Consider the following 14,755-nt stretch of genomic DNA (forward strand, 5'->3'; position numbering starts at 1 on the left):
TAATGGGAGGCATTTTATTCAACCTCTGATAACTCTCTCCTTACTCTGAAGGTGCTCACAACAGCTGAGACAGTCACTGATAAGGTAATAAATGCACTGGACATGTTTATATGCTGAGTTTACCGTTTGAAGACCAACATTATTACACTTGCAGAGCTCTGTTGGTGGATGTTTTCCAAGAAGCAGACAAATGGAAAAAATTGCCACCAACAAGGGGTGCATTTATATCTGGTATCAACAGGGCAAATCATCAAGCAATGGAATGGTTCTGTGGATGATCAAGCACATCCAAAAACTACCCTCCCCTCCTGGGCACGGATGGGTCTTGGAGGAAGGATTTATCACACACCAGTGATATATAAAATACCATGCACGCCCGAATCAATCCTTCAGGTAATCAAATGCTTGTATGAACAGACTAGATACCCAACACCCTGCAAAGGTTTGGCTAACAGCGTGCCTTGTATGGAGATATGCAAGAGTGGCAATTTGTCTAGATGGAGATGACTCTGATGATGACTTGATGAATTAAAGTTTTCAGTCCTACATGTCAGGGCTAATTCCCCCAGGATTATCAAAGATCAAAGTCCTTCTTATGGAAGCAATGCATCCCTGTGTTAAACTAAAAAAAATTTGATTTTTAAAAATGTTCTCAACTATATATTTACACAATTGTTCTAGGTTTGTCGTGTTTGTGACAGACCGGACTTTCAAATGATACCCAGCTTGACCCATTTTCAAAGACATTGTATTATCAAAGTTTCCACTAATTGGAAGACTTGGAGCTGGAAGAAAGCAGCAAGTCCTCCCTATGACGCAGAGGGTGACACGACTGAAATTATGATTTTGTAGATCTTTTTTAAACAAATCAAATGAGACCTTCCTTACCTTTCTATCACTAACTTGCCCACAGAATGAGATTTTACGACATTATATTCCCAGATTACTAACTTCAATAAGTGCTCAAGAAGATGAGCAAAAATATATATTTGAATGTACTCCAGACATATTTCCTTGGTCTTAAAAAGTGGACTTGTATATTGGTCAATAGAGAATCTTCTCACTTCGATTAACAAAGAGTCAGAGTTGTGGCAGAGAAAACTGGAGGGGGAAAAAAATGGCCGCAATAAAATGCACACTGCTCACAAAAAAGAAGCGGACAGTGCTATAAAAACCAAGATCTTGGTGGAAAACCTGAGTTAAAGACAACTGGGATGACATGACATAGATCACATATAGGTAACTAATGTAAAACTAAGAGGAAGGGCCTTCATTAAGCGAAGGGACATTATAGCAACATTTCAAAACAGTAAGAGGTCATGTGGCTCATCTACCTAAATCCTTAGAAACCCATAAGTTATTCATAAAAACACACTAGATGTTTTTTCATAACATGAAATAGAATGTAAAACTCACTTCTTTGTTCTCTTCAGTATCTCCATGAACCCATACTGTAGCTTCAAGATAATTATCTCTGTTGGCTCTGAAGGTTCCTTGAAAGTAGATTCCAGATTTTATGCCTTGCTGTAATTTGCTAAGGGGAAGATGCTCTGAAAAAATTATCCTTCCACTTTCTATTTCTTTCTGTTAAAAAAGTTAAAATTGGTAGTTGATTCATTGCATTCATAACTATCCTAAAACTAAGCTCACTGACATCAAATTCAGCCTACCGAACTCCAGGGCAAAAATCAGAAGTATAACCATTTGTTTAGGTAGCAATAAGAGTATATAAAATGTGCAGGCTACTGCTAACAGGAAGTGGATTACTCTCTCAAAAGGTTTCACAGCAGTACAAGGACCCTGGAAGCATCACATACTGGGAGTTCTTTTCTTCTGCCTGCAGCTGCACACCATAGCCATATACTGTGTGGATGTCAAGTGCATTTATATTTATTCAGAGGTTATCAGGACAGCATCAAGTTTGTCTGAGGGAAAAACCGTTCCCAAGACAATATTTCTCAATGTTCCATGTAACCTCTCACCCCCTGCCAAATCCTAAACCTTTAAAATCACAACCAAATTAGAGTGATTTAAAGCATTTACTAAAACCACAACTTTAAGAGAAATATTGAGCAAAGTGAGAGCCTTGGAACCACATCAACTCTAATATATTTAGTAAATCAGAAAATATTTTGTCCCATATTAAATCATTGGTAATTATATGAGTATGTAGGTATTTGAAATACCTAAATTGTTTATACAAGTAAATCATATTAAATAAAAATTGACAGAAAACGCTCATGAAAACTATTAAATTAATGTGAGCTCTAAAATAACAGGAACAACCAAAGAGCTAACTGGTCCACAATCCAGTTTTAGGCAATGTTTGTTTACTCCAGTTATTCTGGCTATGGATCTACATTTTTGGTTCAATTGATATTGTTTTCACCTGACACTGAATGAGGAGCTATCTACCATAACTGTGACTTCTGCATGTAACTTGTAACTGTTTTCTAATAACTGCATAAACAGTGCATTCTGAGCGGCATTTCATTTCTCCAGCAGCAGCAAAACAATACTGTCACGAAACTTTGATAAGTTAAGAATGCACATAAAGACCAGTATCACCATATTGCAAACCATTTATACTTCTTTTGAAGAGCTGGAACAACAATAAATAAAAGAAAACATACCCCTTCATCAGATACACAAGCAAGCCGATCTACAAGATCAGGATTAGCTATCAAGCTCTTTATATACTCTTCACCTATAAAAACACAGGCAGATTATTTATTTACAAGATAAGTATGAAGACACTAGGAGATTTTTACATGTCAGCAATAAGTCAAATACTTCATATCAAACTTACATGTATAAGCAGTTAACCCCTCTTCCACAGCCTTCTCTTTATTATTTCTGTCATTTGTTAGTAAAATAACTTGGATGGTCTCCTCATCGTTTATTTTCTTCAAGTGTTCATCATACCATTTTGCTGCTACTCGGATGGCTTTATCGTTGCGGTCATTAGCAGTTTCTCCTTGCTCTTGTTCTATATAAGTTTCTCTGAAATCAACAGAAAATCCTAAAGCAAGGTTAAAAGTGTGATGCTACTGATGTTTAAATATATCCAACAACAATCTAAAAGTTAGGGGAATAAGGAAAAATGGTGAGAAAATTCTATTTCCAACATAGAACTTATTCTTGAAGATTAGGGAGGATGTGAGACACTCCAGAGGGACTTAATGAATTTGGTTAACTGAGCAACACAAGGACAAACATAATGCACTACAGAAACAATAACAGAAGTTACTTGCATGCACCAACAAATCAAAATTAGTTATCTTCTGTGATGGAGTTTACAGACCCCACCAAGTCTGAGAAAAAGGGAAGGGCTGGAGCAGGGCTGGGGCAGGAAAACTTTGCCCTCAGGCAATGCCTAGCATGGTCCTGGGGAAAGGACCAGTATAAAGAAAGCTCCAGCAGGGGTGAGGAAAGAGAGAAGTACTGCTCTTCAGCAGTAGAAAACGCACCTTTACCTTCAACAATAACAAAGGAGGGAGAACTGCGTGCAGGAACACCAGAGAGTTACCTGCATTGGCCCCTAGATTGCGGGTTTAAAGCCAACGAGATTTACTTAACAGCAGACATGCCCCAAATGGAGACATCAGGTGTGGTAGGAAGTGGCTCAGGAGAAGGTGACTGGGAGGTGGGCCAAACTTAGGCCACCCCAGGCTGTTACGCTTTCAGGGCCCTGGGCTGGGATCTCGTGGAGCAAGGCGACCCAGGTGTGCTTCCCTCCCAGATTCCCCTCCCCAAGCCGTAGGTTGGGCCGGACTAGGTGTTACCATCAAGGAAGCCGACCTAGCTGAGACCCATTCAGGGGTCCAGGACACACTCACCTGAAAGAGAGACCTAAACCAGTAGGTCTGTTGACCAAACAAACAACCCCAGTAAACCTTCCCTAAGAGAGACTGTTGTCTCTGTGGATGTCTAGATGAGGCTACCGGCTCAATATGTATGTATTCAGTGTTTCAGTCACCTCATTTAAAAAATAAACCCACACAACAGAAATAGAAAAGAGCTTGAAGGAAAATAAAACTTAAGAGATATTAGGGGTGAGTTCTACAAGATATTAAAAATAATAGAAGTATTTACTTTGGAATGAAAGGGGATGGTCAGAGGAAAGATGGTCTTGCAGTTTGGGAAATGGACTGGTAGTCAGGAGATCTGGGTTCAGTTCCCAGCTCTGCTGGATCTTTTGTGTGTCCCTGGATAAAGTTGTTTAATATATCTGTTCCTCTGCATGGGAATAATATTCCCTTGTCCCAACTTTTGTTGGTCACACCTCAGGGCAAGGACTATCTCCTGCTATGTGTTTGTACAGTGCCTAGCACAACAGGGCCCCAACTTGCCCGGGGCCCTCTGGGTACTACCATAATACAAAATGATTTATACACTCTCATTATGTTTGGCACTACCATTAGCCATTTCTTATAGCATGAAAAGACGATGGCATACATAATTACTTCCTTTTATTTGTCTTAAACTTTTTGCACTTTATCTTTTAAATGTGAGTTATGGAACTCAACACTACATTATTGAGTCAAGTTACTTAGCAAGATTCAGGCTTGGTCTAGACTACAGAGTTAAGCTGACATAAGACAGTTTATGTAGACCTAACTATGTCAGTGTCTACGTTAGAATGCTGCTTCCAATGAAGTCAATGTTCCCTTCAACATAATAACTCCACCTTCATGAGAGGCGCAGTGCATATATCAACGTAGTTAGGGCAACACAGTGTCTGTGTAGATGCTGCATTATTTACATCAGCTGTTGGCTGTCAACCCCAAGCCGGACTGACAGCGGAGTCATTCCCCCCAGCACTGAGAGCCCAGAGCCCCACTACTGCCTCCTGGTGAGGGATCTGGGGGTGGGGAGGGAAGGAGAGCAGGAGCTAAGCCACTGCCCGGGCTTGGGCTGTTCTCCCCCACACCCCAATCCCTCACTGGAAGGTGGCAGCTGTGCTTCTGGCTGTCAGCCCTGGCAGCTGGACTCCCCCCCGCAGCAACAGCCCCAGCTGTGAGCCTCAAAGGCTCAATTTCACAGCTGGGAGCCTACCAGCAATGAAACTGACATTCTTGTCAGATTCACAGCTGCTATTATTTCACATTTTGGCTCCGGTTGTCAGCCCTGTAGCCCGGGGATTCCAGCAATGAGCTCATGGAGCCCCCACTGGCTGACAGCCAAAGCTGAAAAGAGAAATAATAGCAGCAGTGAACCTGACAAGAATGTCAATTTCATTGCTAGTAGTTCCCTGCTGTGAAACTGAGCCCTGTGTGGGTTCACAGCTCTGTTAGTCCATGGGCTGGTGGGTGGGATCACAGTTGTGAGCCCAGTGCCTGGCTGACAGCTCCGGCTGTCAGCACAGGGGCTGGGGGGCTGCAGCTATGAGCCCAGAGCCCAGCTGACAGTTGCGGGGGGCTGTGAGCCCCATGATTACAGCTGAGGCTGTCAGCCCAGGGCTGCTGGGCTCCAGTGTCAGTGTCCCACAATGCCCCACTTCTGGTGAGGACGCGCACCACAGACATGAGGAGCAAGAGTGGACATGAATCACCACTTCAATTACTGCGGTGGCTGTAAGTGGACTTAAGTCAACTTAATTTTGTAGTGTAGACAAGCCTTCAGAAAAGTTAGGGGCCTGATCCAAAGCCTACTGAAGTCAAAGAGAGTGTCTTTCTACTGATTTCAATGAGTTTTGGATCAAACCCTAGATGACTGAGGCTAATGACAATTTAAGTTAATATATTGTCTTTTATCCAGACTGATATCATGATGTTTACTTGTGCAGTTTGCATTTCACTAATGTGCAAAGTGATCACCACAAGAGTGAAATGTGGTAACTATTTAACAGAACACATCAACAACAACACAAGAGTTACAAATCTTGCAAACTTCCTGGCATTAGCAAACCACCAAAGTAGGCCTTCACAAGTTCTCCAATGATTTAACAATTCACAATTGTCCAGATGCATTAGTGTGTGTGGTAGAGTGAAGGTTTGCCTTCCTTTGAGAAATCTACTAAAAGCCACTGCTGGAGATAGGATACTACTAGACAGACCAGAGATCTGTTCCAGCAGCAATTTCCACACCAACAAACCAATACATGCTTGCGATTAAGAAAAAATAGCAAAGAAATTAAATTCTGGTTCAAGTTGCTAATACATTTTAAATCATGTCTTTTGCAACAGTACTGAAAAATTTAGGTTTGGGCTAGGTGCAGAAGTGAGTCAGAGCAGCAGGTGAAAGTGGTTTGGGGCAGGTAGCTACACCCTATCTCCAGTAAAACAAAAGCAACTATAACACAGGAGAATCATGCATGAAGCTTTTCACACAGTGATCCAGACTAAGGGACCAATCCAATTGCCAAGAGACCAATTCATGTAATTATTGACAACAAATGCATGCAAACCCTTAGCTTCATTAGTTCCTAAATTAAAAAGTTATTTTTTCTGAATGCAAAATCATTTTCCAGTACATGTGGATATTTTGAGGTAAATGTATTTTGAAGTGTCTGAAGGCATTTGACTTTCAGGCATATTCCTTTTCAAGCACCTGCAATTGTCTCACAACCGGCCACCCTAAAAGTGCATCATTTCATGTCTGCTGATGAAACTTCAAAGCACTTGAATTTTACTACTACAGTTGTCATATTGTCATCATCATTACCCCAAAAATGTCAGTTGTATCCCGGTTACCTATGTGGTACATTCTGAAGTTTGCTGTACCCTAAGCTATACCTTACCGATGATGTTCATTAGTGAAGGAATAGAAATGTTTTTCAGGATTGGCAATCACATCTCTAATTCGCTTGTACACTGGTGCACTCCGTTTCCTCACTTCTTGTAAAACTGTCTGAAGCACAATTACATTTGTAATAACAGGATCTTCAAGTATATCAATCTGTGAAACAAAAAGAATCCAAGTTATTGTTTATTTATAACTCATAACAGAGATTCAAGTTTCAGAGTAGCAGCCGTGTTAGTCTGTATTCGCAAAAAGAAAAGGAGTACTTGTGGCACCTTAGAAACTAACCAATTTATTTGAGCATAAGCTTTTGTGAGCTACAGCTCACTTCATCGGATGCATTCAGTGGAAGTGTTTACCTGATCCTGACACATGATTGCCAGAAGATAAAATGAATGATGAGATGCCCAGACCTGCCTCACCGTGGCTGCTGGGGAGCAGACGGTGGAAATTCTAGCTCCTAAGGAGCTGTCCCCATACCCTGCCTGGAGACCTTGGGTGGGATTTTCAAAAGCTGTCAGCCATGAATTTGATTAGGTACAGAGAGGAGATTCACTTCAGCTCCCAGCAGTGGCAGCCCTGACCCCTCAACAGTATCATCAAGGAAGCCAAATTCAACATTGGCCCGAAGGACAGGGAATCCCCAAAGCGATGGCGCTGGTGCTGCCACTCTCTTGATTTGATTGCATGTCTCACAACATTTGGTGTTTTTCTTTAAGTCCCAGCTCCTGGAGACAAGCGATTACAAGGGAAGCTGGGCTCAGATTTCAGAAACAGGAGGTTTATATCCCCGGGGCTGTGGGGAAATGCTTGAAACCGCGGCCAGACAGCACGGCAAAGCAGCCACTGCCAGGCCGACAAAGAGAAAACCGCATTTATGAGGTTTAAGTCTCCTGACGTTTGACCGGATCTCGGATTGCGGGAGGCCTGACCAGCGAATCCTGAGAGAAGACGGGGGAGGGATCCTGTCTCCAATATCCCGGGACCCACACGGCTACGGCTACGCCGCATAGAACACGCCGGACTCCTGCGTGAGTCCCAAGCCCCACGCGCACAGCTCCCTCACCCTCGGAGCGGGCGGGGGTTGGTACCTGGTGCAGCAGGACGTTGGTGTCCGGCAGCAAGTAGTGCGGGGCGGGGCAGAGGCTGCTGGCGGCACCGCTGGGCTGGGCCTCGAGGCGGGGCTCCCCGGGCTGCTGCCCGCACTGCTCACAGGCGGCCGCCCCGCACGCGATGTCCTCGCGCAGGTAGTGCTCGCGCACCACTTTCATCACCGCACCCGCCCGCGTCCGCTTCAGGAACGTGCGCGAGGTCAGCATCCTGCCCGCAGTAGCGCCGGCCGGTACCCCAGGGAAGAACCAGCACCAGGCGAGAGGCTCCCGGCAAGCAACTCGACCCTGCCGGAACCGGAACGGCAGGCGGAACCGGAGACTACAGCTCCCAGCATGCACTGCGGCCCGCGCCAGAAACACTTCGGACGCCCGTTGTGCAGTTTGGGCCGTTGGGATGGAAGGGAATTGCGGGTCCCAGCATGCATTGCGACTAGAGCGGGTCGGGTGGCGCGGCTCCCTTCGTTCTTTGGTTTTAGCGCGAGTGCTGTTGTCTTGGTGACGGCAGCTAACGGCTCCGCCCTTTCCGGGGTGAAGCCTGAGCTGTTGGTCGGTAGTTGCCGGAGGTGAGTCCGGCTGCAGGGGCCTCTCCTGCCTAGCCGCGCAGTGCACGGGGAAGGGCTGCTGTGAGGGTCCCCTCCCGAAACGTATCTGCCTGCGCCGCGGGGATCCGCCCCGGCGGCTCTCACGGGGCAGCCTCGTTTTGCCGCTCGCCCCGGTAATGGTTCGTGCGGGGCTATACGCAGATATGTTATAACACGTTCAAACACACCAGCCCCTCGCTGCGCGCTGGCCTTTGGGCGGCTCGGGGCCGGTAGGCGATGTGCCCGGGGTCATTCAGGGGGGAAGCCCGAGTGGGGTCCGGGATGGCACAGGCTGGGCAGGCCGGGCTCCACTGGTGTTCATTGGGACCAGGAGCCACTCGTGCCCTAGGGTGACTTCCAGCCCTCCTGCTGTGACCCTGCCCCGGTGGTCAGGCCTCTCCACCGTCCCTCAGTCTGAGGGATGGTGGCTTGGTACTCCCCACTTCTGTGTTTAAACAGGCTGTTCATTAGGGATGAAGGGGCAGGGCACGGGCTGTGGTGGAGAGCGAGCTCGGCTTTGTGGATGCAAGGAAGACTAAAGTAAGGGTCCGACTGGAGCTTCCCCCCTGCAGGTGCAAGGCACCATTCTTTGACCTTCCTTTCCTAACATAAACACAGGGTCAAGTGTTATGACCCCGTTCCCCCCCCCCCAAAAAAAACCCCAACATTGTATGGGATGCACAGTTATCTTCTGGGGAGAGGCTGAGAGAGAGAGAACAAAACACATTTGATAGATGTGTGGTCAGTTTGCTTCAGGCACGACTGGGAGGCATTCAGATAGTATGCTAGAGAGGATGGTATAAGAACCGATATGGGTTAGAAAGTTATGTATGGAAGCTTAAGGAATCTTTCCCATGTCATTTAAGTTTGCTGCATGAATAATAAGTATGTCCCTCATTTGGATCTCTGCCATATATTATGTTCCATGCCTCTGGGAAAGAGGGAGATTGAATGAGAGAAATGTGGGAGAGACTGAACCAAAAACCCATGGTGTCTTTTTGCAATGCTGCGTAGGCAGTGCAAAGCATGTGATTAATGAGGGGGTCAGGCACTATGCTGAGACTGAGCAAGGTGAAATCCCACTGTGATAATCCATATGTTGCTCATTCTAGCACTGGTGACACCACCCATTGGTAATGATGAGCCTAGAATGTCCTTCTGGAGAGAAGGCCATTGCTGTTGTGGAAGGTAGGAAGCCCCAGAAACAGAGTTCTGGGGAAAGATTTTATTTTACAGCATCCTACAGACATCTTACAGGTGAAAGGATAGGCCAAACATTGAGCAGGAAATCTAAAGTGTTGGTTAATAGTTTTTCATAATCTTTTAATACCTTTTCTCTTAATTGTTCTGACTTTTGCATTTCACTCTACAGGTGCTCAGATCAAATCATAACCATAAAAACCTCTTCAAATAGAAAGAAAAATGTCACGGAAGGGCTCCAAGGAAACCAAGAAAGCAAATATCTCCAGCTCGCTGGAGTCTGAAGATATTAGTTTAGAGACTACAGTACCAACAGATGACATTTCCTCTTCTGAAGAGAGAGAAGGTACCACCAAAATCACTAGGCAACTGATTGAGCGGAAGGAATTGCTTCATAATCTACAATTGCTGAAAATAGAGTTATCTCAGAAAAACTTAATGATTGACAACTTGAAAGTGGAATATCTGACCAAAGTAAGGAAGTATCTGATTGTGTATATGTGTGCCCTATTCCACAACAACTGCTTAAGTCTAGAAAAGTACTTTATATACTACCTCATTCACGGTTCTTGAATAACTTCAATATACAAATCAACTTCAGTTGCTCTAACTGAAATCAGGTGAACGGTACAGAGGTGAAAATGTGAGCTTTCTTATACAATGTGCTTCAGCCCTGTGGAAATTTCTAGGCCTACGAGTTCACTTTCATTCTTGACTTAATACTTCTTAGCACTTTCAGAGTTGTCAAGGTTCCTTCCCCACTCTGAACTCTAGGGTACAGATGTGGGGACCTGCATGAAAAACCCCCTAAGCTTATTTTTACCATCTTAGGTTAAAACTTCCCCAAGGTACAAACTATTTTACCTTTTGTTCCTGGATCTTACTACTGCCACCACCAAGCGTCTAACAAAAATAACAGGGAAAGAGCCTACTTGGAAACGTCTTTCCCCCCAAATCCTCCCAAGCCCTACACCCCCTTTCCTTGGGAAGGCTTGCTAAAAATCCTCACCAGTTTGCATAGGTGAACACAGACCCAAACCCTTGGATCTTAAGAACAATGAAAAAGCAATCAGGTTCTTAAAAGAAGAATTTTAATGAAAGAAAAAGTAAAAGAATCACCTCTGTAAAATCAGGATGGTAAATACCTTACAGGGTAATCAGATTCAAAACATAGAGAATCCCTCTAGGCAAAACCTTAAGTTACAAAAAGACACAAAAACAGGAATATACATTCCATTCAGCACAACTTATTTTATCAGCCATTTAAACAAAACCGAATCTAACGTATATCTAACTAGATTGCTTATTAACTCTTTACAGGAGTTCTGACCTGCATTCCTGCTCTGGTCTGGACAAAAGCAACACACAGACAGAGAGAAACCTTTGTTCCCCCTCCTCCAGCTTTGAAAGTATCTTGTCTCCTCATTGGTCATTTTGGTCAGGTACCAGCGAGGTTATCTTAGCTTCTTAACCCTTTACAGGTGAAAGGGTTTTTCCTCTGGCCAAGAGGGATTTAAAGGTGTTTACCCTTCCCTTTATATTTATGACAAGAGTACTGTACAGACTTCAATTTTCTATAATATTCCTGTAGGGTAGGTACCAAAATATCTTCCCTGTTTTTTATAGAAGGTAAAAGATGGGAAAATTGAGACATGAAGGAATTATTTGACTTCCCGAGGATATATCTTTAGTACAAACAGAGCTGGGGTTAGAACTTAGGAATTCTTGTGACAATACTTTTAGTCTTTTTTTCAGAGTAGCAGCCGTGTTAGTCTGTGTCCACAAAAAGAAAAGGAGTACTTGTGGCACCTTAGAGACTAACAAATGTATTTGAGCATAAGCTTTCGTGAGCTACAGCTCACTTCATCGGATGCATCTGATGAAGTGAGCTGTAGCTCACGAAAGCTTATGCTCAAATACATTTGTTAGTCTCTAAGATGCCTCAAGTACTCCTTTTCTTTTTACTTTAGTCTTGTGCTTATTACAAGTCTAAACCAAAGAAAATACTAGTCCCCAGGCACTCTTACCATTCAAAGTCAAGAATTCTTTGTCAGCCTCTCAAAACACACAGACACACACTACAGAGGGCTATTACATGCATTTACTACAGAAGAATAAAAAATGTAAGGGAGTTAAGGGATCACCAGCCTGAAAAGGTTGAGAAACACTGAATTGTAGACTTTTGAGTGGTGGTCAAATGGGAAAGCTTGTCTGTGAAAACGTGGACTGACTTCGAAGCAAGAGATTCCATATCTTGTCCCATCTCATTTACAAGAAGTATGGGGTGGGAAGCTGAGGTAGGGGGAAGTGCAATAATGCCTTACTACAGTAGTGTATAGTTTTATTATTGTTACCTTTATCCTAGAACTTGTCTATACTTACAGCGGTGCAGCTGCACTTGTACAAGTGTGCCACTGTAGCACTTAATGAAGATGCTACCTATGCTGATGGGAGAGCTTCTCCACCTTTCCGTGAGACAGCAGGTGTGTCGATGAGAGAAGCCCTATGAAGGGAGTTTCGTCAGTATAGCTGCATCAATCAGGGGTGTGGATTTTCCACATCCCTGAGCAACTGTAGTTATACCGACTTAAGTTCATAGCGTAAACCAGGGCTCAGTCTCTTCTATTGATATCTGTTTATAGCTTGCACTTGTCTGTAAGTTGAATTTAGGCCAAATCCTGCAATCGAATCTGAGCAAGCGGATGCCTCGGCCTTTGTGAATCCAATTATAGAATTGGAGCTTTACTTTGTAGGTACTTTGGGACAGGTATAATTTCTTTATTTCTTTTGGCAGGTGTCTAGAACATTTTTGGGTTTTCTTAAAACAGTCAGAATAGCAGTCTCTTGACTAATTCAGACCTCTGCTATTTTTCTTATTTCTTTTGGTGAAAGGTAGTATAGGGTATTGCTTTTGTCAGAAAATGTTTCAGGAGAAGTTAGCAAGGTAAGTCATTTTTCTCTTTTTTCTTTAATTGCTTTTAGATTGAAGAGCTAGAAGAGAAGCTTAATGATACAATCCACCAGAAGCAGCTGTTATCTTTACGACTAGACAACCAGCTGGCATTACAGCAAGAAGATGCCAGGTACGAGAATAAACAAATCAACTTCAGCATTAATATGTACTGTTGATCTAAATGCAGTGGTAGGAAATAAAACATGACGGGATGTAGGTTACTGGAAGAGCAGCTTTATTATAGGTTGTATAAACTTTCCATTCTAAACCTTCACTTAAAACTGCTAACTGTAACTTGCTGAAACTTTCACTACTAGCCCTGACTGAACCTAAATTGTACTTGAAACTCTAATATAAGTAAGAATCTCTGCTGTTTTGTGAATAAAGGGCTCGATTAGGAGTAATACTTTCCCCACTTAAAAAAATAATACATTTACAACTCTTTTTTAATAATTCTATATCCTGAATGGCTTGGGGAGATGGGAGGGAATGACAGTTTAGAAAACTCTCATTTGGCCCTGAAAGAGCCTTAATTGAGCAGAAGTGCTTCTAGTGTTTGGGTAAATATTGATTTTGACTTGAGTCTTCTGAAACATTACAATTGTCTAGAACCTAAAGCTAGATTTGGTAATGTGCTGTTGACAAAATACCTCATTAAGGAGTTCTGTTCTCACTTCTACTGACTGGTCTTAAGAAGGATTGTGAAGTGTGGTATCTTATTTAGTGAAGTCTCGCAACACAGCAGGAGATGCAGAAACTCACAACTTCTCTGTGCTTGAGTTTATGTAAGTCTCTTTCTGTAGAAGATTTGATACTCCTGGTGGAATTCTGTGCCAAAAAAAATTTAAAAATTTGCGCACAATATTTTAAAATTCTGTATATTTTATTTGTCAAAATAACACAATATAATCACACCAGTCTCAATTGTTTTTGGTCATTTATTTCAAAATATCTGTCAGCAAGTATGTATGTAACAATACGGAGAACGATTCAGGAAATGTTTTTTGACAAATAGATTCCTTACTAGGCATATTAATACAGAACTCTTGAGTAATAATTCATTTAAACTAGAATACAGAATCATATTTTCTCACCCCTCAGAAACAGTGAAAAGGCTTGGGGAAGTCAAGGGTAACAGAGGAGCTGAGGGAGAGGGAAGTAAATTGCTGGGAAGGAACCTGGGTGTGAACTTGGAGGGTTGTTGGGTATGGGTGAGAGAAGTATGGAACAGGTTTTTTGTGGGGGTGGGGAGGGATTGTTAGGAAGCTTCTCCCATGCATACCCTGGCTGATCCCTAGCCTCTCCCATTCAGTCAGGCACATCTGCCCATGTCCCCATGGGTCTCTGTGCCTGCACCCCCTCCCCCAGTCCCCATGTGTGTCTGTACCTTCCTCCCCCCTGTGGCCTTGTGCCTCCCCTCCCATTCTGCCCCTGCTCCAGTCTGCCCTCCCCCACTAGCCCTAATGTGTCCCTGTCTGACACCCCCCCCCCCCGCCCCAGCACCCTACACTGTCTGTCTGCCCATAACCCCTGTTTCCTGACCTGGCCACAGGCTCTGTGAAGAAGGCAGGCTTTCTCTTCCTTATCTGGCTGTGAGCTGCCACTTTGTTCTATCACCGCAGGCCCTCTGGTGGGTGAAAAGTGGAACTGCAGCAACATTTTGGCAGAAGCTTTTGTTGGCGCAAAAAATTTGAAATCTGCAGAGCTCATTAATTATGCACGTGTGCAGTAGCGCAGAATTCCCCAGGAGTAATTTGTGGCAGAACTGATCTCAGACTTAAGAGCACAGTGGCTCTTGGAAAAATGTCTTCAAATTGTGTGCTTAGTTGTGCCCTCTTATGCTTATCTAACTTTTGTCAACTGCTCTGGCATCTGTACAGATGAAAAAGTGCTATGTACTGTACAAATTATTAGGGCCAGAGACCTAAAACAGCTGAGTGACTTTCTTCTACCCTCCTCTGTCTACTACCTTTATATCCTGCCCATCAATAACTTATGCTTATCTTTCTTCAGAACATATCCCTTTTGTGGACTAGGCCTGCTTTGGTGAACCTCAAAAAATATATTGGATCAAGATTTATCCTGAAACCTTGTACACCAACCCAATTAAAACTTTTTGGGTGCTTGTTTAAAAAACAAAACAGGGTAGTTCCCCCTCTTTCCCC

General features: G+C 43.6%; 2 protein-coding genes across 9 annotated transcripts in view; one reads left to right on the forward strand and one right to left on the reverse strand.

Moving 5' to 3' along the window:
* The window catches only part of DIS3 (DIS3 homolog, exosome endoribonuclease and 3'-5' exoribonuclease), a 32,892-nt gene extending 24,670 nt beyond the window's left edge, over nt 1-8,222 (reverse strand). Inside the window, exons 1-5 of one of the 4 annotated variants that reach the window (XM_037895155.2) lie at nt 7,836-8,222; nt 6,743-6,900; nt 2,810-3,003; nt 2,634-2,707; nt 1,417-1,584 (exon numbers count right to left, since the gene is read on the reverse strand). In XM_037895155.2, coding sequence (XP_037751083.1) covers nt 1,417-1,584; nt 2,634-2,707; nt 2,810-3,003; nt 6,743-6,900; nt 7,836-8,063 — 822 coding nt within the window. In that variant the 5' untranslated portion in view covers nt 8,064-8,222. Of the gene's footprint in view, nt 1-1,416; nt 1,585-2,633; nt 2,708-2,809; nt 3,023-6,742; nt 6,901-7,103; nt 7,812-7,835 lie in introns of those variants that run through there. The other 3 variants (XM_007058714.4, XM_043533811.1, XM_027821194.3) reach the window with 3 other exon arrangements.
* Nucleotides 8,223-8,284: 62 nt separating this feature from the next.
* The window catches only part of PIBF1 (progesterone immunomodulatory binding factor 1), a 165,296-nt gene continuing 158,825 nt past the window's right edge, over nt 8,285-14,755 (forward strand). Inside the window, exons 1-3 of one of the 5 annotated variants that reach the window (XM_043533820.1) lie at nt 8,285-8,419; nt 9,809-10,111; nt 12,620-12,720. In XM_043533820.1, the coding sequence (XP_043389755.1) occupies nt 9,860-10,111; nt 12,620-12,720 (353 nt within the window). In that variant the 5' untranslated portion in view covers nt 8,285-8,419; nt 9,809-9,859. The other 4 variants (XM_043533839.1, XM_037895180.2, XM_037895188.2 and 1 more) reach the window with 4 other exon arrangements.

This window comes from Chelonia mydas, chromosome 1 (genome assembly GCF_015237465.2).
Source record: "Chelonia mydas isolate rCheMyd1 chromosome 1, rCheMyd1.pri.v2, whole genome shotgun sequence".
Classification (NCBI taxonomy): domain Eukaryota; kingdom Metazoa; phylum Chordata; order Testudines; family Cheloniidae; genus Chelonia; species Chelonia mydas.